The 26868-nt window shown below is 50.4% G+C and overlaps 1 protein-coding gene across 2 annotated transcripts in view; it reads left to right on the top strand.

Annotated features, from left to right (window-relative positions):
• Positions 1 to 18056, top strand: part of LOC138373864 (liver carboxylesterase 1-like) — a 30901-nt gene extending 12845 nt beyond the window's left edge. For both annotated transcript variants that reach the window (XM_069456479.1, XM_069456478.1), the window contains exons 6-14: positions 740 to 847; positions 3327 to 3431; positions 5914 to 5952; positions 9242 to 9382; positions 11016 to 11096; positions 11348 to 11495; positions 16182 to 16313; positions 17336 to 17408; positions 17681 to 18056. In XM_069456479.1, the coding sequence (XP_069312580.1) occupies positions 740 to 847; positions 3327 to 3431; positions 5914 to 5952; positions 9242 to 9382; positions 11016 to 11096; positions 11348 to 11495; positions 16182 to 16313; positions 17336 to 17408; positions 17681 to 17864 (1011 nt within the window). In that variant the 3' untranslated portion in view covers positions 17865 to 18056. The remainder of the gene's footprint in view (positions 1 to 739; positions 848 to 3326; positions 3432 to 5913; positions 5953 to 9241; positions 9383 to 11015; positions 11097 to 11347; positions 11496 to 16181; positions 16314 to 17335; positions 17409 to 17680) is intronic.
• Positions 18057 to 26868: the final 8812 nt, after the last annotated feature.

Genomic DNA, 26868 nt, shown 5'->3' with positions numbered 1-26868 from the left:
ATTGCTGTGTTTGTCAATCATACATTAGTGTCCTAGTTGAAGACTCAGAGGAAAATGCTTGTATTTTTATTTTTTAAATTAGAGATAAAGGAAAAATACAGATCAGTCCAATAAAGAAAAAAGCCATCCCCAATCCTAGTCCCCAGGGTCCTCACTGTGGACATTCGACATGTATTTTTCTAGTCTTTTCTTCATGACTCGTTCTGTCTGTCACATATCATCTTTTTCTTCTACCAATAAACTTTCCTTAATTAACATAAGGGATGTTAATTAACATAAATGGAAGTATAACACAGTGTAACATTATAATATATTTTATAATTGCATGGTATTCCATGGTAGGAATGAAAAATTGTTCATTTACCCAATCTCATGATATTGGAACCTTGGGTTCTTTCCCGTTTTTACTATGATAACCAGCCGGGGCATCTCAGAAGTCTTCGTGTGCCTCCCTGGTCACGTTTCTGCTGAGTAGTGGAAATGCTGAAGCAGAACGTGCGGCTGGGAATTGCCAAGCTTCTTTCTGGTGCTCTTGACTGCTGTGATCTGTGCGTGCCACACGCTTCCTGTTCCCTCCCCGGCTCTGTGCCCCAGCTCCATCCCGCTGAGGTTCTCTGGGGGAGGCTGGGAAACAGGCCAGGCCAGGTGAGGGGCCCCGGTGCCCACTGATCCCCAGGGGAGAGCTGTGGGTGGACCCTCCCCTGAGCATGAACTCTCCTCCCGTCCTCTCCCCTCCCAGGTTTTATCTCCCCTGACCAAGAACCTCTTCCACCGGGCCATTTCTCAGAGTAGTACAGCCCTCAGTCATGCTCTGGTCCAGAATGGTGACATCAAGCCCCTGGCGGAGGTAGGTATCTCACAGGACACTCCCACACCCTTGGCTCTGCGCTCTTGGCATCCTCAGGAGTAGTTCCTGCTGTGGGATTCAGCAGACATTCTCGAGGAATCTCTGAAGTGAGAGCGGCTGAGCAGGAAAGTCAAGGAGACACCTTGCAAAACCTCCCAAGTTTACAGCCAAACAAACGGGGACAGAGTGTGGAAGCAACATGCTAAGGACCACACGGGTTCAGTGCATAGCTCCGACTGAAGCTTGCGACTCGGACAGCCCATGACCACACACCTCAGAGGTTATCAGGAAAGGCTTCTTTAAAAAGAGATCGATGAGTCAGTGTCAGAAAGCTGAGCAATAATTTACTTGCTGAGCAATGAGTATTCCAGGGAGAGAACACAGCATGTGCAAATGTCCTGTGGCAGGAGAAGCATCTTGAGAGTGAGAGAAGGCTGATGTGGCCAGAGCAGAGAGCAGGGGTAGCTTGGGGTGCGCTGAGGGTGGGGACCTTGGCAGGGGCCTTGCTGCACGAGACCCTGGGGAGGATTTTGTGTTCATCTGGAGAGTGGTGAGAAGAGAGGAAGGGGTGACCACAGGGTGGCGCTGCTGAGCAGGGCCCACTGGAGCCAGAGAGGTACAGGGTTTGGGTGGGGCTGTGAGGGCTGGTTTGGGGCAGCTCAGACTTCAGGGGCTGATTAATCAGCAGGCAGGGAGGAAATGGAGACGCCAAGGATTTTTTTAGAATTTTTGAGAATTTTTTCAGAATTCATTGATTATAAGCAACAGGTGGCCACTGAGGCAGGCTTGAGTCAAGAAGGGGAATTTATTTTTCAAGGAAGCAGAGGTGGCAGGGGTGAGGCTGGGCTTTGTGAACCAACAGGAGCCAGAAATTGCAAAGTGAAGGGAATCCAGGTCTCTCTGACTCTTGCTCTTCTCTCCCCCTCCCTCCGTCTCCTCCACTTCTCCCTCCTCCTGTTGGTTTATTCGCCAAGTAAGTTCTGAGCAGGAGTTTTGCAGCAGGCACTGTCCAGGCTCTGGGACCCTGCACACTCCCCATGGCCCCAGTGCCACGGAGCCCGTCTTGGGTCCATCAGCGCCTTCCTCTGTGGCCAAGCTTTGCTGTCAGTTCCTGTGACCAGCCCATCTGGCCCCGGGCTTGGGAACTCACCTGTGGTTCCAGAAAGTTTTCCCCCTGTTTTGGAAAACGCTCGTATCTATACTCACAGCTCTGCACCCCCATCCCAGGCCGCTTAGGAGAGAGGCTGGCAGCACTGGCTTTGCTGAGATGCCGCCCTTGGTGCATCAGATGTGGCCTCTCGGAACAGTCCGGGTGACGGTGTGCGGGGCAGCCCACCCCCCAGCGTCTAAGGCACGCTCAGGGGAGCCTCTCCTTCTGGAGGGTTTTCTTCTTACTTTTTTTCAAGATGAGTAGAGGTTCTAGGTTGGGGTCAGGGGTTCTCCGTGCGTTAATCGGTACTGATCAATGGCTTGCCTTGGGACAAGGGAGGGCAGATACGGGCCCATGTTTGTGTGCCCGTTGAATGAAGAATGATTTTGTTTTCGTTTTTAAGCAACTGAAAAAAAAACAAAAGTATAATATTTCATGACCCATAAAAGTGGTATGAAATTCAAATTCAAGTGTCCGTAGATAAAATTTTGTTGCAACACAACACCACCCATTTATTTCACTCCAGCAGCAGGGTTCAGAAATTGCAACACAGGCCACAAGGCCCACAAAAGCGCAAATATTTTCTGTTTGTCCATTTGATGAAAATGTCTGACCCCTGCCCTGGAGAGTCACGTTTGCTTATTGCTCGGGACTCTAGCACGTGACTGTGCAGGTGGAAACTCTCACCCGTGCCGCAGGCGCCCCACTGACTGAGAAGCACCATCCGCACCTCAGGACGGACGCGTGTGATTTTCCTGTAGGGCCCCGTTTAAATCACATTCGGTACTTTCTGAAGTTCCCTGGTGTGAATCACCTTACCCAGGCCTCCTGCAATTCTGCACGTGTTTCAGTGTGTGGGCGACACGGTACCCTCCTACATGCTTCCCATGTTTTGGTTCATCTTATAAGGTAGGTGAGATTATGCCTGTCTAAGGATGGAGAAACCGAGGCACAAAGAACACAAGTGGTTTTCCTGAGGCCAAAGGGCCAGTACGTGCAGGAGCTGGGCTTGGAAACCAGACAGTGGGGTTGGGGCTCCATGCTCTTACACCCGCCTCCACTCTGCCTCCTCTCTTGAGACACTCAGCTTTGAGATTGTTATACCCATTTTAACAGAGATAAGGTAACAGAGAGAGGGCGTGTGTGCTTATCACTCATGTCACAATTCAGATTAGGCACAGGGTCAGCACTCTGTGGGCCCCAGAACCCACACGTCTGGTCTAGAGTACTTCCTGCTCCACAGACTGGGCCAGGGGTAGAACACATCTTCTACCCTGATGGCGGGAAGGGCCGTTGCTCTTGAGCTCTTGCTGCCTGTGGTCTTTGCAGAAAGTTGCTGTCGCTGCTGGGTGTAAAACCACCACCTCGGCTGTCATGGTTCACTGCCTGCGCCAGAAGACAGAGGAGGAGCTCCACGAGTTGTCAGTGAAAATGGTAGGTGGGTCCGTTCTAGTGCCTCCAGCCTGCAGTCATGGCCCCGGGCTTCAGCATTTCAGCTGTCCTCTTGCCCTAGAAAGATTCCCTGGGACAATTTCTGACCTCTCGGGAAACCTCTGGGTCTCAATGGAGAATTTCATTTTTCCTTTTTTATTGTAGCATACCTCAGATAGCAAAACAAGTCCAAAAATAACATGGTGAAAAAATGCGTAATAATCCCTCAGCTTGATTAAAAGTTAATATTTTTCCATTCTTGTTTTCACATGTATTTATAAGAAATTAATCATTAAATATTCCCAGGGGTGACCACCATCCTGAATTTGGGGGGTGGGGATATTAAGCACAAAGATTTCAGAAAGATGTCACAACTTATCTTGGTTGATTTAGAAACTCTCTAAACTATAACCCAGTGGTGTCCCAATTTTCTAGATTTTCTGAAACTCTGCCCCAATTGTGAATCTAGGATAGCCATCCATCCACCCATTCATTCATCTACCATCTTGTTATCCATCTGTCTATCCACTAATCCATTCATTTCACTGATATCCTTTTATCAGTCTAATATCAACTCATCCATGACTATTCATTCATCTATTTTCAACTCATCTGTCATCTATGCATCATCCAGCCACATTATATCCTCAGTCCATCATGCATTCCTCCAAAATCAATGATTCATCCATCACCTACCTGGTATTATCATCCATCCATCCATCCTTCCATGTATCCATTCATCCATACTCCATGTATCGATCCACCCATTTATCCATTCATCCATCCATCCATCCGACCATCCATCCATCCATCTATCTATACATCCATTTATGCTAAGTGTATGGAGTGGGGTGTCAGGGGAGGTGATGGAGACATGAGTTGGGTATCGTCTCTCCTCACGAGGAACTATCCAAGGAGAAACACACGCATGTTTGTAGTGGGTTGAATATGGTGAGAGTGCAGAGCAGGGAAATATTCCTTATAGTCATCAGGGATGCTTTACAGGGAAGGTGGCCCTTGAGGATTGATGGATGGCTGTGGCAGTCATCTGTCTTCACAGGCAAGCTCATCAGACAAACACCCGGAGAATACAGCATCTAGAGCCAATGGGAAATATTCCCTTTGTGGGGGAAGAATGTGATTTGTGAGCTTAGGAGAATCTGAGGCCTGGGCTCCCCATCTGGACCGGGGCCCCTGAGGATACTCCTGGCCCCCCAGGGCATGTCTCTAGCGCTGGGCTCCGCCTGCATTGCGATGGGTTGGGTCCAGTGTGGCCTTGGGACTTGTGTGCTGGTTCATCTGGCTCTGATAAGGTGACCAAGGTGTTCAAATAATTAATACACCGCTGTTTTATAATGACTGAAAAGAGGCAAATATTTCAGCAATTCTCCACTTGCACAAGAGGATCCAGCTTATAAGGGAGAGTTGATGACTTAGGAAAGCCCAGACCACAGATCCTAGGACATCCTTCTGAGATTTTCTGAGACCTTGTGGAAGTGCTTCCATGATTATCCACTGCCTCTAATACATAGTCTCACACAAACACACACACACACACTCTCCTGGCTGTTAGCTCTACAACCCATAACGGAGGAACCCTTACTCGTCACTTCCTGCTCTATCTGTTAGCTGTAGTGCAACACTGCAATCACTGCAATCTTGGTGAACACACACCAGAGAGAAGCATGGACTGGATGAGTTTCAGGGAGCTTGTACAAGTCAGGACTTTTCAGTGCAAGATGAAAACACTCATCTCAAGTTGCCTTGAGCAGAAAGAGAAATCTGTGCTGTAACAGAATCTACAGGTAATGCAAAAGTCCAGCACTAGATGGCTTCAGGCTTGGCTGGATCCAGATGCTGATGTGGTATTATTGAGACTCTACCTGTCTCTATCCCTCAGTTTTGCGCTCCTCTGTGTTGGCTTCACTCTCAGGCAGATTTGTCCCCTGGGAAGGTTCAGAGACAACAGCACTCTGACCTTATATCTTACCGCTTAGAAACCCTCTGCCCCAACAATTCTTGCAAAAGAATTTTGAGGTAAACTATGTTGAACTGACATGAGTAAGTGCCCACCCCTGAAATAACGTCTGTGTTTAGGGAGATGGAACACCCTGGATTACATAGAAATACCTGAATTTATGGCATGAGAGAGGGGAAGAGGGAGGTTCCCCAACGGAAAATCGGGAACAAGAAGGGAAAATGGGTGGTGGGCAGGGCAGGCACCAGCAGCAGATGGCCTCTCCGGAGCTCCAGCAACACTGGCCAGGGTTCCCGGGGCCTGTGTTTCCCTTGCTGGTGCCTGCCCCTCCCCCACTGACACCTAAAGCCTGTGCTCACGCCCATGGAGCCGGTGTCCTGCCCACTTCCTCTCCACCCTGCCAGGGTGGCACCAGGAGGGAGAACCCGACACCCCTGGTGCACAGCCACAAAGATCAGCTTTCTCCCGGGGAGCTTCTCACCCACATCTCTGCCTTTGTCTTCACAGAATTTTTTTACGATCGATTTACTTGGAGACCCCAGAGAGGTAAGGACCTGTGGTTTCTTGATTGCACGTTTTGAGTCTTAACATCTTTAAGCTCCAATTAACTCTGAATGAAAGAATTGTCCCTTCTGGAACCCCCATAACTCATGTGTATGGCGCAGAGGTCTAGAAAGGGGCAGTGACTTGCCTGGGCTAACACAGCCAGGGGACCAGAGGCAGGACTGGAACCCGTTCCCCGGACTCACAGTCCAGTGCTCCAGGCATCAAGTCTGAGTCCCTGGGCTCACCCGCCCCCCTTCTTATTCACGTTTCCTCTGCCCAACATGGCCCCGAGGGAGGAGGCTGGACCGGAGCCTCCCACTGTCGGGAGGCAGAGGTCACAGGAGCTTCCCTGAGGGTACAGATTCCCTGGGAGGCCACAGGTTCATCTATACAGGGGGATCCCGGAATGTCAGTCCTGAGGACCCCCCTCCTCCCAGCACACAGGACACCCCAATAGTGTCCCCCCCTGCTGTCCCCCCAACAGGTTGCCCGGGTCTGGTGGCATCACCTGTGCAGCATCTCACAGTTCTGCCCTCTCTGCCCACCCCCTGGAGGTCACAGCACTTTTCCCCTAACAGGTCATGTGAGGATTGAGTGAGAGTCACGCAGCCAATGAGCTCAGGCTTTGTAAGCACTGCCCGCGTGCCAGGACCTGACTCGGGAGCTGGGGACGTAGCAGTGATACACACAAGATCCTTTCCCCTTAGAGCCTTCCATGCCAGTGGGGGCGTGTACAGTAAAGACCACATAAAATACGTAGTGTGTTGGTGATGGGCGGTGTTAAGGGGTGGAGCTCACCCGTGGTTTGAACTTACATAGCAGGGTCAGGGACGGGCTGAGTGAGAAGGTGGCATCTGAGCCGGGCTCCGGACGGGGGGAGGCAGCTGTCAGGGAAACTGGAGGGGTCGTCCAGGCAGGGACGGCTGCTGCGCTGGTCCTCGCTGAGGCAGGAGGCTGCTCTGCAGAGCTGGAGAGGAAGGAGTCGGGACAGACGGGCTGGAGGCTGAAGGGGTAGTGGGAGGTGGGAGGTGGGAGGTGGGGGTGGGGGTGGGGGTGGTCACCTGAAGCACTTGGACTTTGATTTGGAGTGAGAGGGGAGGCTTGGAGGGTTGTGAACCGAGGAGAGACATGATCTTGGACTTTACAAAGGTCTCTGTCTGCGGTGTTGAAAATACTGTCGGGAAGGGGCCTGGAAGGTGCAGAGAGACCAGCTGGGGGGCCGCTGTGCTGGAATCATCCAGGCCAGGGGTCCTGGCGGCGGAGACGAGGCCACAGCAGTGGGGTGGGGACGGGCTGGAGTCTGGATATGTTGAAGGGCTGGCTGACGGGATGTGCGGACGGACAGCGCGTGAGGGGCGAGAAAGACGGGAGTGAAGGATGCCCGAGCTTCCTACCCCAGCAAGGTCATACACGTGGCCCACACAGGGCCGCCACGTGCAGTCACTGAGAGGACAGTGGCAATTACTGTCACTGCTGCTGCTGCCACTCTTCCCCTCACGGGTGCCACCCCACTCTGGCCCTTGTTGTCTTTCTCCTGGACTTTTACTGTCTTCTACCCCCACTTTCCTTCCTGGTACCCAGGTCCCACGGTGCTGCCAGACTTACCCTCCTAAACACCCATGAGCGCCTGTCTCCCTACTTCTTACAAGCCTGACCTTCCTTACCAGAGCCACCCCCTGCCCCCGTGGAGTTAGTCCTTCCAAACCAAGCCGAGTGCCTGCTGTGTGCAGAAAGTGTGCTCCGCCATCTGACCCTGTCTCTGGTCCCTGCCCCACGGCCATCCCTGCAAGCCCAGGACTCACTGAAGTTCCTGGTATTAGCCCTCCACAGTGACACCTCTGTCCCTTTGCTCATGGAGTTCCCACTGTTTGGAAATTCTTATCCCTGTCCTGCTCTCTCAATCCCTTTCACTGCCCAGAGCCCCCCGCAGGTGGTGAGCACCTCCTCCTCCTCCGTGTGGCCTGCCCTGTTCCTTCCAGACGCGTGCTCCCTTGCCAGCTGCCCACGGCAGCCCTCTCTGGACCGCACAACCTTTCAAGGCAGCCGTAGTCACGCCTGATCCTGTTCTCTATAATCAAACGTATTGGATTAGGGTTTGGCCTTGTCCTGCTTGGTTGAGTTCTCGTTACAGACCTCTCTTGTCACCAGCCAGAATTGGCCTGTCATTCATTGCCTTGTGCAGAACAGACACGGGCCCTGGAAACCAGTGTCTCAAAGAGATCCAACGAGCCAACACTCTGTCTTCTTGTATTTCCTCTGGTAGGACCAAGTGTCCTTCTCACAGTCCATTCAGTGCCGTATTTTTTGCATTTTGTGCTCTGTGTTAGTTAGAGATCTCCCGTTTCAAACGCCCCCCAGAGTCCTGCTGCAGCGCTGTCTCGTGTTCCCAAGCTCAGGAACGCTGTGCTGTGTGTGGCGGGGAAAGTGCCCGTGTCAGACGCGCTTTGCTGAGCGATGAATCGCAGTGCTGTTGGCCGTGAGTTCGGAGTCAGTGAATGAGCAGCACGGCCGGGAGGAAGGGGAGGAACGGTGCCCGTCCACACGCGAGGCCAGTGTGCAAAGGGGTAGAATCTGCAGTGTGTGACGCGCCACGGCAAGGACGGAAAAGCAGCTACAAACGCAGACTCAGGAGACGATGAAGGATTTTGTAGAAAGCACAGGGGACGGCACTGCTGTGGGGCTGAAACCAAAAATATTTCCAGCCATGGGATCCAGGGTGAGGAAAACGTGAAGGCCTTCCTGGATGGTGTTTCTTACAAATAAATACTACATAAAAGTAGTTCTTTAAAGAAATACCTATTACATGCAATGCCTTTAAACAGAAACTCGCACATAAATAAGGTTGCTGAATATGTTGTGTCCGGAGACTCCCAGGACCTGGCCCCGTATTTCCCTTCCAGGGGCGACTCGGCACTCTCGCGCCCTGCGCTCAGGGCGATGCTGTAGAACACAGCATGGCCGCCGTGAGTGACAAAGGCCTCCCGCAGAGAGACTGGCAGAGGCACACGCACACTTCACGCTGAAATATATGTGACATTGGTACACATTCCATAATACATGTATTTCGATTTGAGTCAAGATTTGCCACCTTACCACTGCCAGCCCCTGGCTGCAATTCTACCCTCTGGGGTCACACAGACTTGGCCCCCTTGGTCAGGACCCTGAGCTTCTGTGGCCACAGCCTGGGGCCACACAGGCCCATGTCCTGCCCTCGCCCTCAGACAGGCAGGTGGGGGACAGGGTGCTGTCTGGGGAGGGAGGCTCAGACGCCGCCCTGTCTCTTCCGCAGCATCACCCCTTCCTGCCCACGGTGGTGGACGGAGTGCTGCTGCCCAAAAGCCCTGAAGAGCTTCTGGCCGAGAAGAATTTCAACGCTGTCCCCTACATTGTTGGCATCAACGAGCAAGAGTTTGGCTGGCTCCTTCCAGTGGTGAGCACGTGCAGCCTCAGACAGACAGCGCCCTCCCCGGTCAGCCCTCCACGCTCCGGCCCCAGGCGTCTTCCTTCTCCAAGCCCCCATCTGAGTCAGGGCAGCCGTCCCCTTCCTCACAAGTTGTCATTTCCATGGAAACCTCTGGGCTGGCCCAGCTGTGACCGGGGTGGCATGGCCCCGGGAACCCCTCTCCCCAGCACTCTTTGATCGTCTTCCAATGAGAGAATCCTACGGTGTCCGTGCCGGGAGGGCCTGAGGAGGTAACGGTTGTGCAGATGGGAAATGGAGGAGCCTAGAACGGGGAAGGAGCTCGGGGCGTTGAGGCGAGTCAGGCCTGGGCCCGGCAGCTTCTCACCTTGGGCCCGGTGTGCAATTTCCCCATAAATCGCCACGCACGCTCTCAGTCATCTCTCTGGAGAGATTCAAAGTGGGTTGTTTCTCCTTGAGTTAAGATTGGCTCTAAACGTGCAGCAAGACCTTCCTTCCTTTCCAAGATAACAAAGCCAACCCTAGTTAGAGCAGGAGAACAGGTTTTATACAGTAACACCATTGCAACAGAGAATTGTCCGGTGTGGATGGGCCCCACATCCCTGCAACAAAGGCTGGAGATGTTCTGAAGCCTGGGCTGTGCTGAGGGAAAGCACGGTAGGGTGCGGAGTTGGGGCTGGTTAGTCCGTGAGGCCAGACCACCTGGATCTGTGAGTCCACCCTTCCCTGGAGGAGAAACAGGAGGCAGGGGTGTGAATGGCAGGGAGGCCCTCCCTGAAGTGAGGCTGTAATCTTCGCACAGGACTGGGAGGGAGACCAGGGGTATCTCCCTGAAGGTTTGCACTTCATAGCCAGGCCCCTCAGGTCCTTGAGGAAACAGTGTGGGTGGTAGATTTGCATTCCGAAGGGCAGAGAAAGGCCTTAGAACTGGAAGCTTTCTAAAGTCACTGCTCTGGGAGGGGCTCAGGGCCTCTGCCTGTCACCAGGTTTTGGCTGCAGCAAAGAGTAAGTTCCCTGGCAGGTCGAGCTTTCTCAGGCAGGCATTGTAAGGCAGCTGGGGCCGTTGTAGGGGCCTTGACCTTAAGCTGCTGGGAGACCTGCTGGGGCTTGAGGAAGTCTCTGGGTGCGGAGGTTTGGACAGAGTCGTTATGTGCTGACAGTTCTGCAGTTCTCCCTTCAGAAGGATATCAAAGACCAAAGCCGTGATGGCAGGATTTGGGACTTTCTGTGTCATCTGTGACAGGTGGGGTATTTGAGAGGTCTGTGTCACCTGCTCCAGAGCCCTTGACTTCAACACTAGCCCGGCTACAGCTTCCCTGTCTGCCTGGCTGACCACTGCAGGGATTCTAGCCTGGTGCACACACACCACACACACACCCACAAACACACATGCACCTGCACACATGCTGCAAAAAACTGACAGAGCTTCTGCTAAATTTTTTTATCCTCTTTGCAATCCTTAAATTTCTGGATATAAGTCCATTTGATTCATTGATTTTCCCAATTCATTAATGACCCATGCTTTTCAAGGCCCAAGAAAATTAGAGGACCTTCAGTCTGTGTTGGTTTGGTTCATTGGTCAGTTTGGCTCTTATCAATTCCTGATGATTCACAAATTCTTAACCATTTTTTTTTTTAATAGTTGATTGGCTATCCGCTTTCTGAAGGCAAACTGGACCAGAAGACAGCCGCGTCCCTCTTTTGGCAGTCCTACCCCTTTGCTGTAAGAGTCTAGGAATCGTGGGAATTGGCTAAGACCAAAGAGGGCAGGGACTTGTCCCAAATCACAGTTAAATTAAATGGCAGAATGGAGACTGGGGCTTGAGGGTTGTGCCCTCATGTTTCTGCCTTCCTCACTTGATTATCCTGGGGCAGAGGGGGCAGTTGCCCAGGGCGGGAGAGGTTCTCCATCGATGCAAGCCAGAGAAGCTGCTGCTCACCAGGGCACGTGGTCACCGTCCTGGCCTATTGCAGGGCATCCCTGAGGAACTGACTTCGGCAGCCGTTGAAGAGTATTTAGGGAGAACAGACGACCCTGTCAAAAAGAAAGACCTGTTCCTGGACTTGCTTGGAGATGTCATACTTGGTGTCCCGTCTGTGATTGTGGCGCGACACCACAGAGGTAAGTCCCAGAGGCCAGACCGGAGAGGAACGCTGGCCCCACCAGCTCCGGTATCTGACCTGCCCACCTCCCAGCATAGACAGACGTGGACACTGCCCAGGGGCCGGCCTCACAGCCAGGTTCCGTGTGGCGTGGGGTGTGGCGCTGTCCTATTTGGGTATTTGCCTGCAGCAGACGCTGAGAAAATCGTCCAGGTGCACGCGGTTTATTTGTCAGGTGAGCCCAGGAAACAGCAGCAGGGGGGTGGGGAAGCGTCAGAGGAAAGAGGTGGAGGACAGTCCGTGGTGCGTTGCCAAGCGGGTGTCCGCTGTGCACAGCTGGAGCTGGGAGCTCTGGGACACAAGCAGAGGACACGGCTCAGGCTTGTCCCTTCTGAGCAGGGGGAGCTGGCATATTTATCCACCGGCTCTCAGTTGTCATTGTTGAAGTCTGTTCCAAGGAGTTGTTAATTCCCTGGTGTTTTGACCGACTGCACACATGGGCCGATTAGTCCCTGCAGGGCTGACAGAGGCCTCAGGCAAAGAGGTGGGTGCTGGTGGTGGGCGTCAGGCTGGCAGGCCCAGAAACAGGGCATGTGGGTGATGTGGGTGAGGCAGCAACAGCATCTGCTACAGGGGCTTCCTGCCTGGGGCAATGGTGGGATGTGGGCCGGAGGACGAGTGTGGGAGGACGGGTCTCAGGAGGTTTCCAAGGCCAGAACTGGCTGCAAACTGGTCTGTTCACTGGTGGGGCTGGGGGAAGAGTCGAGACAAACAGGATCGAGACGGCTGTCCAGGGCCAAGAAGGCCAAACAGAGGGAGCCATAGCAGGTGTGGTGGTCTGGAGAATGTCAGTGTCTGTTCCCTCGGGCTTTTGTCCATCCTGGTGTGTGCTGGATGGACAAGCAGAGGGCCAGGGTGGCGTCCCCTCTGCACTGTCTGGCACTGCCCGAGGCTGTGTGGTGTGAAGTTAGGGATGTACGAGCTCACCTAGAGAGGAGCTGTCCTCTCCTGCGCACATTTGGGGATCTGCGCTCAACCCTCCTCTTCCTGTTAGGTCTCATTCGCCTAATGGACAAGCCAGGAAAGGGTTCTCTGGTCCGGACCTCTCTCTCTAGCCAGGCTGGAAGTGTTTTAAAATCCAGGACTTTATAAGCATGGTAAAAACTAGCCCTGGCTGTCCCAGTGTGTGCCCAGAGGACACCTGTGTACAGGAAGGTACAGGTATTTGTTACCGCGTCTTCCTTCTGAGGGTCCTGATGAAACCTTCAGCCAGGGGCCTCCTGCGGTTGGATCTGTTTTTTCATAAACTTGATTTTGCCTCTTGCCGTGTGTCTGACCTGTAGAGTTCTCTTCTACATCTTCTGCTGGTTCTGGGACTTGTGCGTTTTATCTGACATTTCATGACTTTGAGTTTCAGGGTATTTTTGCCAGAACCAAACAGATTTTTTCAATGTTCTTTTTTTGTCTTTGTCTCACTCTTTTTGATAAAGCTAACTTTTCTGAATATCAAATTAACATATTATAATTGTAGAAAGTTTAGAAAATATGGAAACACTTGAAGAAGAAACTAGATATCAATCCTAATTCCTCCACCTGGAGGTATGTGCTGTGAATTTTTTTCTGTATTTTCTTCTCATAATTTTTCCATGTCATATGTAATTTAACAATCAATTGTATATTGTGTTTCTGTTAATAGAAAACCATGTTGGGAGGGTTTTCTTAATGATGATACAAACCCATCAAAAACATGCACCATTCCATGGAACTGATGTATTAAAATTTACTTTATCTATTTTATCCTATTGGATATTTAGGCTGGAAGCTCATATTTTTTTCACAATTTTTTTTATTTCAGCATATTATGGGGGTACAAATGTTTAGGTTACGTATATTGCCCTTGCCCCTGCCTCCCCGCCGAGTCAGAGCTCCAAGCGTGTCCATCCCCTAGACGGTGCACATCGCACTCATTATGTATGTATATGTACACCCTTCCCCTCCTTCCCTGTCCCATCTGCCCAACACCTGATAAATGTTATTCCTATAAGTGCGCTTAGGTGTTGATCAGTGAAACCAATTTGATGGTGAGTACATGTGGTGCTTATTTCTCCATTCTTGGGATACTTCACTTAGTAGAATGGGTTCCAGCTTCTTTCCAGGAAAATACAAGAGGTGCTATATCACCATTGTTTCTTATAGCTGAGTAGTACTCCATGGTATACATATACCACATTTTATTAATCCAATCATGTATTGATGGGCACTTGGGTTGTTTCCACATCTTTGCAATTGTGAATTGTGCTGCTATAAACATTCTAGTGCAGATGTCTTTTTTATAGAATGTCTTTTGTTCCTTTGGGTAGATGCCCAGTAATGGGATTGCTGGATCAAACAGTAGGTCTACTTGTATCTATTCAAGGTATCTCCATATTGCTTTCCACAGAGGTTGCACTAGTTTGCAGGCCCAGCAGCAGTGTATGAGTGTTCCTATCTCTCCGCATCCACGCCAACATTTATTGTTTTGAGACTTTTTGATAAAGGCCATTCTCACTGGAGATAAGTGATATCTCATTATGGTTTTGATTTGCATTTCCCTGATGATTAGAGATGTTGAGCATTTTTTCATATGTTTCTTGGCCATTCTTCTGTCTTCTTTTGAAAAGTTTCATTTCATGTCCTTTGCCCACTTTTTGATAGGGTTGTTTGACTTTTTTCTTGCTGATTTTCCTGAGTTCTAAATAGATTCTAGTTATCAGCCCTTTATTGGATGTGTAACACGCGAACATTTTCTCCCATTCTGTAGGTTGTCTGTTTGCTCTCATGATAGTTTCTTTGGGGAAGCTCATATTTTGAGGCTACAAATAACATTATTCTGATTTGCACAAATCTCTAACCACATGTCTAATCATTTTCTTAGGGTTTTTTTTAGATGTGACATTATTAAGCTGGACCATAGAAACATTTTAAAGCTCTTGTTGCATATTGTAAAATTGCTCTCTAGGGTGTAAGAGTGTAGATTTCTTCACTGCCTTTCTCACTGGGATACTAAGATTGAAAATTAAAAGAATGCTGCCGTCTCATAAGCCCTCCCCAGCAAGTAAAAGGAACATCATCCTACATTTTAATTTGCATATCTTTGATTACTAGCTCTCTCATTGTCTCTGCTTCTCTAGTTGTTCCTACTTGTTATTGTCCAAATCTGTACCCTACTTTCTTTTGAAGACTTCTGTTATGATCATGGGCATTTGAAAATCTCAGTGATTTCAGGCCAAAAGGTTTTAAAAAAATCTTTTGGGAAGCATGCTGCCTAAAATAAGTTCTCATTCACAAAGGTTCTTTCCTCTGTGGTTGGGCTCTGAGTTCCTCAAACCCTCCTTTCAGCAAGTTGTGCTTGACCTTGAAGCCCTTTACCAAGTGCACTACAGACTCAGAAGCACGGCCTGCTCCAAACAACACCTCTTGATAAACCAAGGGTGCAGTGGTGGGGGCTAAGGGGGACGACTGAATAAGTTTTTCTTCATCCTCACATTGGGATGACCTATATTGGTACAATTCTTTGTGAAGGAATAATGACATTAAGAAATAATTATAGTATGTCACAAAATAACATACAGAGTATCATTCCAATTTTACATACCCCAAAGGGAGATGCGCCACAATGTTAAAAAGCAACTTTTTCTGAGAGATGGGATTATGAGTGATGTTTTTGTTCAGTTTCCTTTTCTCTGCATTTTCCAAATTTCTTACTGTATCCAAGGGGGAAAAATTGTGAAATTTCTCCACCAGGCTGACTTGGGGCCCGCCCTTTCCTCTCTCAGGGTCACTCCTCTGGGGACATTATGACCAGTTTGAAGTGCTAAGCCCCAGGTTGGGTGGCTCATGGGTTATCCCTGAGGAGCAGGGACTGGTGGCTCCAGTGAGCCAGCAGTAGGAAACTGACATCTCCCTGGGGGTTGGACAGGTGGGTTTGGTGGTAAGAGAGGAAGACAGAGGAGAGGAGGAGAGGGGTCGGGAGAGAGGAAGGTCACCCTTCCATGGCCCCTTCTCCACCACCATAACAGCCTTAAAGCCTCAACATTCCTTGGGCCAAGCAGGAAGCAAGACGTATGAGGAGACAGTGAAATGTGAAGTGCTGAGTTTTGTGGTTTCCTGAGAAATAAGAGACACATTGTTCTCTCTCTGCCTATGTTTGTATTTAAATATCCTTGTTTTCAGATAAGCAATTTGGATTTGCGTCACTCTTTTCAGAAATGGTGAAAAAAAACACTGGAAATGATCAAAACTAGACTGCATAGAAGACACCCATCAGGGAGAGTGTATTCTCCCAGAGAATGAACACTAGCCTGTGTGTTCCCGGTGAAATAGAATAGGGTAGACGGATGTAAGCAGATTTGTGGGTGTGTGAACGACTCAGGATGAAAAGCGACCCAGTCTCCCTGTATTGATAGTTAAATTGGTCAAACCAGGGTTTTAACATTCACTTATTCAGTATTCATTCATCCCTTAACTCATTCACTCGTTCAGCAAATACTCTGCCCAAATCCCAGTTGCACCTGGGTCAGCTCTGCAGCCCCAAACGAGTCACTGAGCTTTCCTGAGACGGTTTCTCACTGTGCTGATCGCCAGGGTTTCCTGCAGGGCCGGGGACCTGGACGGCACCCAGGGCTGGGTCGGTAACAGGAACCGTGCGCGAATCGTGTCTTCTCAGATGCCGGAGCCCCCACCTACATGTATGAGTTTCGGTACCGCCCAAGCTTCTCATCAGACATGAAACCCAAGACGGTGAGAGGGGACCACGGGGACGAGCTCTTCTCTGTCTTCGGAGCCCCATTTTTAAAAGGTAATGGCTCCTGGTGGCTGTGAGCCTGGAGTTAGGAGATGCGGGTTCCAGTCTTGGCTTGGAGGCCTTGAGCGATTTCTCCTTCTGTCCTGGTCCTGGTTTCCCGATTCACTCTAGCCGGGTTGAATGACATTGTGCAGCCCCCACCCTTCCCCCTGCTCTGACACGCGTGAGGGAGGATGTGCGCTCCTGTGCCCTCAGCCGAGGTCGCTCTCAGACTCCTGGCCTGTGCCGTCAATAGGGCGGAGGTGGGTCACCCGCAGGGCCCTGCTCGCGGGCCCGAATGTCACTCCTCCGTCTCCCTCTCACGAGAGCATATCAGAATGTGAGTGAAGTTCAGGTTAGAATTGGTGTTAACCTTGAATTGGGTCTAATGTGTGTCTGTCTGTTTTTCTGTCCACCTCTTTATCAAGAACAGACATTAACTTTAAAATATTTATAAATAAATATAATAATATAATGTTATTATATTATATAATATAATATTTTAAGGAAAAATTTTCACAAATGCCTTCAGTACCTTAACTCTCAGCAGTAACGGATGACTGTGACCCACCTCATGGCTGTTGGTGACACACCAGTGTCTCTGGGCGTGTCCCAGTGGGTGACTGCTTGGGACCTTTGCAGCTCTGCTGTTTTACGTAATATGCAAGTGTGCTGTGGGGGACATTGAGAAAGGTCCCGAGAGGGCCAGCCCTGGGAGGGGGGGTTGCCGCAGAGCAAGGCCTGGGGTGTGGCGCTGAGACCCTGAGGGGGAGGACGCAGCGGGAGGGGAGGGTCACAGAAGACAAAAGCAGCCGGCCCATGGGTTGGCTGCACGCCCCTTGCTGAGTTCCAGATCAGTCATCCCCAACCTTACAGTGCACAGGGATGAACCAGGAACTTCTTGCAATGCAGGTGGTGACTCAGTGTGTGTGGTGTATTCACCAAGACTCTTGTTTGCAACAAGCTCCCAAGGGACACTAATGCTGCTGAACCATGATCAACTTTGAGTAGCAAAACGTTTTTTCTTGTTCCCACAGAGGGTGCTTCAGACGAGGAGATCAAACTTAGCAAGATGGTGATGAAATTCTGGGCCAACTTTGCTCGGAATGGGTGAGGCTGGTGGCAAAGGTGGGGCAGGGTCGGTGGGGGCAGGTGGATCTATGGGGAGGGGCAGCTTCTAAAGTTTGAGTGATCAAACCCCCACCCTGTGAGCACAGTGCCGTGACCATGAGAGTTCTCTGAAAATGGAGGTGGTGAGCTCCCCATCTCTGGAGGTGTACAAGCCTCTTGGAAGACATGAGCCAGGAGATCCCTGCAAATCTCAGAGGATTGCTGGGACCGCACAGCAGCTTTAAAGAGTTTCTGTTTGATTCTGTCCCCAGGAACCCCAATGGGGAGGGACTGCCCCACTGGCCAGCGTACGACCAGCAGGAAGGGTACCTGCAGATTGACGTCCCCACGCAGGCAGCCCAGAAGCTGAAGGACAAGGAAGTGTCTTTCTGGACCAAGCTCCTGGCCACGGTGGCTGCCGAGAAGCCACCACAGACAAGACACACTGAGCTGTGAACGGGAGGCCCCGCCCGCCTCTGGAGCCTGGGGGAGCCAAGACAGGGCTATTCTGCAGAAGGGATTGCAGGTCAGGGAGCATCGCATTGTGGAGCTGCAGAATTGTGCGCTGGGGGTGGGCAGAGGCCAGAGAGAGGCAAGTTCTGCACTTGTGACCTCAGTTGTGGGAATAAATGTTTTTTGGAGGCCAAATCAGTGTTTGTGTCTTGGGCTAGAGATCAATGCATCCTCAGAGAGAGGAAGCTGGGGAGGGAGGCACCAGCAGGAGGGAGGTGCCTCTGCTGGGGACGGCGTGGCCTCTAGACAAGCAGCACCCAGTGAGCTGGGCCCTGGGGGGTGCTGAGGGGACTCTGGACACGCCCCTGTCTCTGAGCCCCACCAACTTCCAATAGCAGGATTTGGGGTGGCCGGCGTGCAGCTCCTCCCTTAGTTTGAATGAACCTGGATGAGGGGAGGTGGGGGAGGTGCCCTGGTGACCCTGTGGCAGTGTCGCGTGGCCTGTGCAACCCTCCCACAGGTCTGCGGTACCTTCCTCCACGTGCACAGTAGCCTCCCAGGCCCTCGGTGAGGCCGCCTCTTCCAGGGACCGGTCTGAAGTCCCTCTGCAGCCTGGACCACTGCAAGTCCAGGCAGGGACCACTTTGAAATAAGGCCCTGAAGTGTCATCCTAAAACTGTGTGTTTATGAATCTTTTGAGTGATTTCTGGATCCTTCTGGGATATAGAAAGCTCTAAGGAGTGTCACTCCTACCCTAACAGAAAGAAAAGCTGGATTTTCCTTAAAATCATAAGTATTCCTGCACCAAAGCACTGAAATTGCAAGGCAGTTGATTACCCTGGAATCTAAGGGAAGACAAGCACTTGGGAGGAGAGATGAAAGGCAAACTCTGGCTTCCCTTCTGCCTAAAGACAAAAGATAGGGTCGCTGGAATGCATAGAATTACTCTGAAAATTTTAATCAAGTGCCAAAGGCCGAGTGTGGGCCAGGATGACAGTATAAAATCCCTGGGGACCATAGGCCCAACAGGGAGTTTACCCCCATCACAGACTCTGCTCCGTGGGACTCTATCAGGTGCTCGTGAGAAAGGTCGGGGGCAGGTGGTAAAACTGGAGAAAACCTGTCTCCAGGGGGCAGGCACGAGCCCTGCTCAGATCCTTCTCCCTCAAGGAACAAAATCCTTCCACCCTTGGAAAAAGACCAGCAAACCTTGTCTCCCTCAAGGCACTGGTGAAGACCTGCTGCGGCCCGGGAACAGGCAAAATTTAAGACCCCCTGGTAGAGGGACAGGAAACCAATGTGGGTCAGATCATTGGTCTTTTATTGCTCGGCAGGGACAAGATTACTGAGAAAGCCCCATCTCCACGACTGAGGAACTCAGGGCCTCCCTAAGATCAAGGAGGCCAGACCAAGATAAGAGAAACCACCCATGGTTGTCACCAGAATTAGCAAGTCCCAAGGAACAGAAATCTGCTGGGGGAGGGAGAAAGCATGGAGAGAGATGCTCTGAATAACAGGTGTGCAGGGCTGGCCTAAAGCTGAAGCTGAAACAAACATTAAGAACATCGACCCCTACCCAAGCACGCTAGAGCAAGCACCGACTCCAGGTAACCCTAGAAGAATTTCAAGTGGATGGTGCACTCAAGATATACTATAGCAACCCCAAAACCCAAGCCCTGCTCGCTTCCTCACGATATTGACTCAACTACACCAACACACACACTCAAGTGCACTATTAGCCTAGCGGACGAAGAGGCACGCCCACTTCCAGTCGTACATACTATTTACTTCAGTTTCTAGTCTCTTACACATGATGTTAAGGATTGAGTTCAAAACGGCAAACACACAAAAAGCAAGAAAAAAACCCATTAACAAGAGACAAAGCAATTAACAGGACCAGATTTAGAGATAACCCAGGTGTTACAACTAACAGACTGGGAATTTAAAATAACTATATAGAAAACTTAGGTGAACATATGGGTAATTTCAGCAGAGAGTTAGAAACTATAAAAAAGAAGCAAATGGAAAAGTTAGAAATGAAAAAAAAAAGTAACAGAAATGAAGAACGCCTCTAATGGATTCAGCAGTAAACCTGACACAGCCAAGGAAAGAGTGAGTGAACTTGAAGACAGGTCAGTATCAATTACCCGACCTAAGTAAAAAGAGGAAAAGAGTGGAGGCAGAACACCAAACGGGACATAGCATCCAAGAGCTGTGGGATAATATCTAATGGTCCAACACTGGTAGCACTAGAATAGCAGAAGGAAAAGAGAAAAACAACAGGCAGAAAAAAAATATTTGAAAAGATAATGCCTGAGAATTTTCCAAAAATAATGAAAGACGTCAAAGTATAGATCTGAGAATCTCACAGAATCCCAAGCAGGATTAAACAACAACATCAACATACATGTTTAGACACGTAACGAGAAAATATTGAAGGCAGCCAGAGAGAAAAGACATTACATACAGAGAAACAAAGAAAAGAATTACGCAGATTTCTTATTGTAAACTCTGCAAGGCAATAAATGAATAAGTAAATAAATAAAGGGGAGGCATCTTTAAAGTGCCAAAAGAAAAAATTTCCAATTCAAACTGTTTTATCTAGAAAAAAATATTTGTCAAAAATAGAGAAAAAGAACAACTTAGAGTATTTATTATTAGCATATCTGTGCTACAAGAACTATGAAAGGAAGTTCTTCATGCAGAAGGTATCTGATACAAGAAAAAAAAATCTGTATCTATACCAAAGCAGTGAACTCTACAGAAATCTTTGAAATAAAGGTAAGATATTTTTTTCTTATATTAAATCATTGTCTATGGCAAAAAATAGTACCAATGAACTGTGAGTTTAGAGTACGTGTAAGAGCAAAATAATGACAAAAATAGCACAAAAGATGGAAAGTAGGAATTTAAAGTACACTGTCGTAAGGTCCTTATACTTTGTGTAATTGGTATTATATTATTTGAAGGTATAATGTGATTCATCAAAGATGTGTATTGTATATCCAGGACAACCTCTAAAGACTTTTACAAAACATGCTATTGCTTTACTGTGGTGGTTCACTCTTGAATTCTGTCTTGCATGAAGCCAAGAACCCACCTGGCCTTCAGGCCTGACCTCAGGTTTGGGTCAACTTTCTTGTATCAGTAATAGTTACTAGAAGTTACCGAACACTTATTGTTTGTTTTCGTTATAAAGTCCTCTGCATATTAACTCAAACAATCTTCCGAGAAACCCCAGGAGATGTATACTTGTTATCAACCCCATGAAAGTCCACACAAGGCCCAAGAAAACTCAGCTAATAAGTGACAGACAGGACCAGCTAGATAATTTCTGATGCAAAATAAACTTTGGGACACCTATTTTAAAAATTATATAGAATTTCAAGACAGCAATGGCACAGCATTAAAACAACATGTGACTACACAGTTGTCACACCCATGAAGATGGCCCTGGTGACAGAGCTGGGATATGAACCTGAGCAGTCTGGACCCAGAGCCTGAGTCCTTACATGCAGAGTGATCCTGCCTTGCTACCCAGGACATTCTTTAAATGTCCTTATCTGGGTCTGCCCTGATCTCTAATTTCAGTGGCCTGAGTCTGGCCAAGGGCACCCACTTGGCTGATGGTTCTCTGCTGCCCTCCTGTGGGCGGTGTTGATATCGCCACACCTGCTTCAGGGGCCCAAGTCTGGCCAAGGGCACCCACTTGGCTGATGGTTCCCTGCCGCCCTCTTGTGGGCGGTGTCCGTATCGCCACACCTGGTCAGGGGCCCAAGTCTGGCCAAGGGCACCCAGGGGGCTCATGGTTCCCTGCTGCCCTCTTGTGGGCATTGTCTGTATTGCCACAGCTGCTTCAGTGGCCTGAGTCTGGCCAAGGGCACCCACTTGGCTGATGGTTCCCTGCTGCCCTCTTGTGGGTGGTGTCCATATCGCCACACCTGCTTCAGGGGCCTGAGTCTGGCCAAGGGCATCCAATAGGCTGATGGTTCTCTGCTGCCCTCTTGTGGGCATTGTCTGTATCGCCACAGCTGCTTCAGTGGCCTGAGTCTGACCAAGGGCACCCACTTGGCTGATAGTTCCCTGCTGCCCTCTTGTGGGCGGTGTCCTTATCACTACACCTGCTTCAGGGGCCTGAGTCTGGCCAAGGGCATCCAGTAGGCTGATGGTTCTCTGCTGCCCTCTTGTGGGCATTGTCTGTATTGCCACAGCTGCTTCAGTGGCCTGAGTCTGACCAAGGGCACCCACTTGGCCGATGGTTCCCTGCTGCCCTCCTGTGGGCGGTGTCTGTATCGCCACACCTACTTCAGGGGCCCGAGTCTGGCCAAGGGCATCCAATAGGCTGATGGTTCTCTGCTGCCCTCTTGTGGGCATTGTCTGTATTGCCACAGCTGCTTCAGTGGCCTGAGTCTGGCCAAGGGCACCCACTTGGCTGATGGTTCCCTGCTGCCCTCTTGTGGGCGGTGTCCTTATCGCCACACCTGCTTCAGGGGCCTGAGTCTGGCCAAGGGCATGCAATAGGCTGATGATTCTCTGCTGCCCTCTTGTGGGCATTGTCTGTATTGCCACAGCTGCTTCAGTGACCTGAGTCTGACCAAGGGCACCCACTTGGCTGATGGTTCCCTGCCGCCCTCTTGTGGGCGGTGTCCTTATCGCCACACCTGCTTCAGGGGCCCGAGTCTGGCCAAGGACACCCACTTGGCTGATGGTTCCCTGCTGCCCTCCTGTGGGTGGTGTCCGTATCACCACACCTGCTTCAGGGGCCTGAGTCTGACCAAGGGCATCCAGTGGGCTCATGGTTCCCTGCTGCCCTCTTGTGGGTGGTGTCCGTATCGCCACACCTGCTTCAGGGGCCCGAGTCTGGCCAAGGGCATCCAGTGGGCTGATGGTTCTCTGCTGCCCTCCTGTGGGCGGTGTCTGTATCGCCACACCTGCTTCAGGGGCAGAACCAAGACCAAAACCCCAGGGCGAGGCTCCAAGCCAAAGCCCCCAGTAGTGGTGACTGTGCCTGTGCTGACACGTTTAGGGACAGCATGAAGGCTGGTCTCTTGGCTCTCTCATGCTCTAGAGTCCTAATCATATGGCAGCCACATGGGAGGGAGCTTCCCAAATCTTATTCCTCCTTCCAACTGAGGTTAAACGCATTCTGGCCCAGGCGGCCTCCCCGGCCTCCCCAGTCTCCAAGACAAAACGAATCCCGTTCCTGGCACCTCAGAAGTGCTCAGGAAACTCAAGCTATGTGGCATTTCTCTGCAAAGGGTCTAGCCTTTGCCTCTCGCCTGGGCTAATCTGAGGCTCCTGAATAAAAACAAACACAAAACTATGCTCACACTCACCCTCAATACCTCACTTCTGCCACCATACGTGGGCGTTTATCCCCACTCATCACGTCTCCACCGGACACCAGCTGAGTGTCCTACAAGTCCATTCCATTCTGACACTGTCTCCCTGCAGGCAGCATCAGATCCTACAGGGTAAGAGCTCAGTCCCACAAGACTGCCCCCAAGTCAGATGCCAGCAGCAAGTCCCAGGTTGTAACTGTAAAGCCAGCTCACTGTGCTCTGGTCACCAAGTCCTCTGAGTCTGGTGAGACCGAACAGCCCCCTCAACAAGTTGCATGAAGTGGGCTTGTGACTTACATCATAAACAGCAAGAGACAACGGCAGCCTAGGATTATTGGGAGCTGGACCCCAAGGCTCAGGAAAGCTGCCACAGGGGCAGATTTATCTGCACTGGCTCCGCTTGCACCACAGCTGAGGGACCCGGAAAGCAGCCTGCCCTGGGTTTCATACCTTGAGGGCTGAAGTGTTGAAGGCCATCCTGTTCCTAGGGGTGGGGGACGGGGACAGAGCCCGGGCTGCAACAGCCAGTCCCCCCATGTCAAGATGCTGCATTCCAGAGTATTCTACTGCATTCCAGAGTATTCTCCTGCATTCCAGAGTATTCCGGAGAACTGCAGATGAGAACAGAGGGAGAGCTGTCCTGCAGGAACCTGTGCTTCTGACCAACGGGGCATAAATTGAGAGTTCCCATGATGTCTTCATGGGTGTGATTATTTGCTAGAGTAGCTGACAGAACTCAGGGAAATACTTAATGTTTTTTGGTTTATTTTAAAGAACATTCCAAAGGATAGAGATGAACAGTCAGAAGGAAAATATGCGTAGTGCATGGTACGGGGGGTGGGGCCCTCTCTGGGGTGCCCCATGCTCCCAGCACCCCCATGTGTTCAGCAACCTGGAAACTCCAAACCCTGTCCTTAGGGGTTTCTCTGGAAGCTTCCTTACGTAGGCATGATTGATTGAATCAAAGCTTTTTAGTTTTCCTCGTAGAGATCTTTCACCTCCTGGTTTAGACACATTCCTATGTATTTTATTATTATTTTTAGCTGTTGTAAAATGGATCACCTTCTTGATTTGGTTCTTGGCTACATTGTTATTAGTGTATAGAAATGCTACTGATTTATGTAAATTGAATTTACCTGTGTATCCATGACACCCAGCCAAGTGTTTTGGTAAATATTCAAAGAATGAATGGATATATGGATGTATGGATGGTTGTAGCCAGGGACTGTGGAGAAATAAAGTTAATTTTTACCTTCTGTCCAAAAATCTCTGCTTTGAGAGGTAGTGAGTTCTCTGATACAGGAGGCTGAGTCAGTTGGCAGCAAAATTGTAGAGTAACTTTAGGCATCAGAAATAGGACTGGATGGAATTTAAAATCGCTTCCAAGCTTGAGAGCCTAGAACTCTATGAAATACAAGCCCAGAGAAGCTGAGAGATGTGTCCTAAGTTGCCCAGCTGAGCGGCTGTGGGGCTGTGAGTTGCTGTGAATATTTCTGAGCTTGTTCTGGGGACCCCACACCAAAGCTCCCCCTTGCCTAAGGGCATCTGCCTGCTTGTGCCTGGCTTTGGAAAGCTCCCAGCCCGCTAGGGTTAGAGTCCCACAAAGCAGAAACCCTTATGTAACAAGTTGCTTGGCAAGTTTGTGGCTGTCTGTAATCTCAGAGCTGAGTGTGGACTGTTTACATAAAAGAGGCTAAACTGAGTGGGCGTGGCTTAGGGGTTCCAACAAATGCCCAGGGAGACCTGTGGAAGTGCAGAGAGCTTTCCTGTTATCCCTGATTCGATCACTGGGCTGAGGGGGCTCAGGCTCTCTGAGGGGCATCAAGATCTCCCAGGCCCTGGGACCTGCTCTCCTTCCACAATGTGGCTCTGTACTCTGTTCCTGGCCACTCGCTCCTTCCCCTTGACCACTTTTAAAGTGTATATTTACCTCTTCTCACACCTGTATTATTTTCCCTTTCAAAGAGCCACTTTCTTTGTCTTTTAAAAGTGGCCTTTTCAGGTTGGCTTCGATCGCTTAGTAATATGCATCTGTTAAAATAATTAATTGGGAGGCCATTTGGCTGAGACGGCTCGAGCCCCTTGGGTTCCTACGTCAGCAAATCAAACCCGATGAAACCAGCAAAATGAAACCTAAGCGTCACCCACTAGCAGCCAGCAATTAACCTCTAACTGGAGACTTTGCCAATAAGATACCACCAACCAACCTCTAACCAGGGACTCCCTGTCCGCTTTAATCAATCACATAGCCCCTTTGTCTTGCTTCCGTGAACGCCTTATTTTTTTTTTTTTTTTTTTTTTTTTTTGAGACAGAGTCTCACTCTGTTGCCCAGGCTAGAGTGAGTGCCGTGGCGTCAGCCTAGCTCACAGCAACCTCAAACTCCTGAGCTCAAGCGATCCTCCTGTCTCAGCCTCCCGAGTAGCTGGGACTACAGGCATGGACCACCATGCCTGGCTAATTTTTTCTATATATATTTTCAGCTGTCCATATAATTTCTTTCTATTTTTAGTAGAGATGGGGTCTCCCTCTTGCTCAGGCTGGTCTCGAACTCCTGAGCTCAAACGATCCGCCCACCTCGGCCTCCCAGAGTGCTAGGATTACAGGCGTGAGCCACCGCGCCCGGCCCCGTGAACGCCTTATGAAGGTCTCCCCCTGGCGCCCCTCGGTGCAGCCCTGAACCGCTTGGGGTCTGAGGCTGCCAGGTTCATGAACCGCTGTCTGCTCAAACACACTCTGGAAAATTTTAACGTGCCCACATCTATCTTTTTAACACATTTAAGTTTCTTCCCTGTCTCTTGCTGGCTTGCCAGCTCGCTTCATCTCAGTGCTGCCTCATCTTCCACCGTCGGGGGGTATCTGGGTGTTACCCGTTCGCCGACTGAGGGCATCTTGGTTGCGTCCGGGTCTCGGCAGTTGTGAGTAAAGCCGCTGTGAGCATCTGTGTGCAGCTTTTCGTGTGTCGCTGTTCAACGCCTTTGGATTGGTGTGTTTTTGAAACGAGGTGTTTGAGACCTGCCACCGTAGCCGAGTGTGTTGGGCCAAGAGCAGAGAGCGGGACCCTCTCTCTGCTCAGGGGCAGGGAGGGGGCTCCCGCGTGTCCCAGGCGTGGAATCCGAATGCCACTGTCCACTACGACGGTGCTGATATGGGCTCACGTGGCCCCCGGTGGTGCCACTGAAGCCTCTTCCAGCCCCGCCCGTCTATGTGACCCGGGCTGACTCGGTCCCCACGGAGCCTGAGGACAGGGCGGGCGAGGCTTGGGGTCAGGGCTGCTCAGCTCTGCTCCCCGAGTCCGGGCCAGCAGCTCCCGCAGAGACCCGCTGATGGCTGCTGCTTCTCTCCCCTTCTTCCGCCGCCTCCTTTTTTCACGGAGATATAATTTACGTGCCATAAAATTCACCCTTAGAAAGCGTACAATTCAATAGTTTTTAGTAGATTCTCAGAGTGGGGCATTCGCCACCACTATCTAATTCCGGAACACTGGGATCACCCCAAAAGAAACCCCAGACCCATTAAGCAGCCCCTCCCCTCCCCCTCCCCCTGCCCTGACAACCACGCGCCTGCTCTCTGCCTCTACGGATTTGCCTGTTCTGGATATTTCTTATAAATGGAATCATACAGCCGTGACCTTTGGGGACAGGCTTCTTCCACCTGTGAGGTTTTG

The sequence above is a fragment of the Eulemur rufifrons genome, chromosome 23 (genome assembly GCF_041146395.1).
Source record: "Eulemur rufifrons isolate Redbay chromosome 23, OSU_ERuf_1, whole genome shotgun sequence".
Classification (NCBI taxonomy): Eukaryota; Metazoa; Chordata; class Mammalia; order Primates; family Lemuridae; genus Eulemur; species Eulemur rufifrons.
This window is presented reverse-complemented; position numbering and strand designations above follow the sequence as displayed.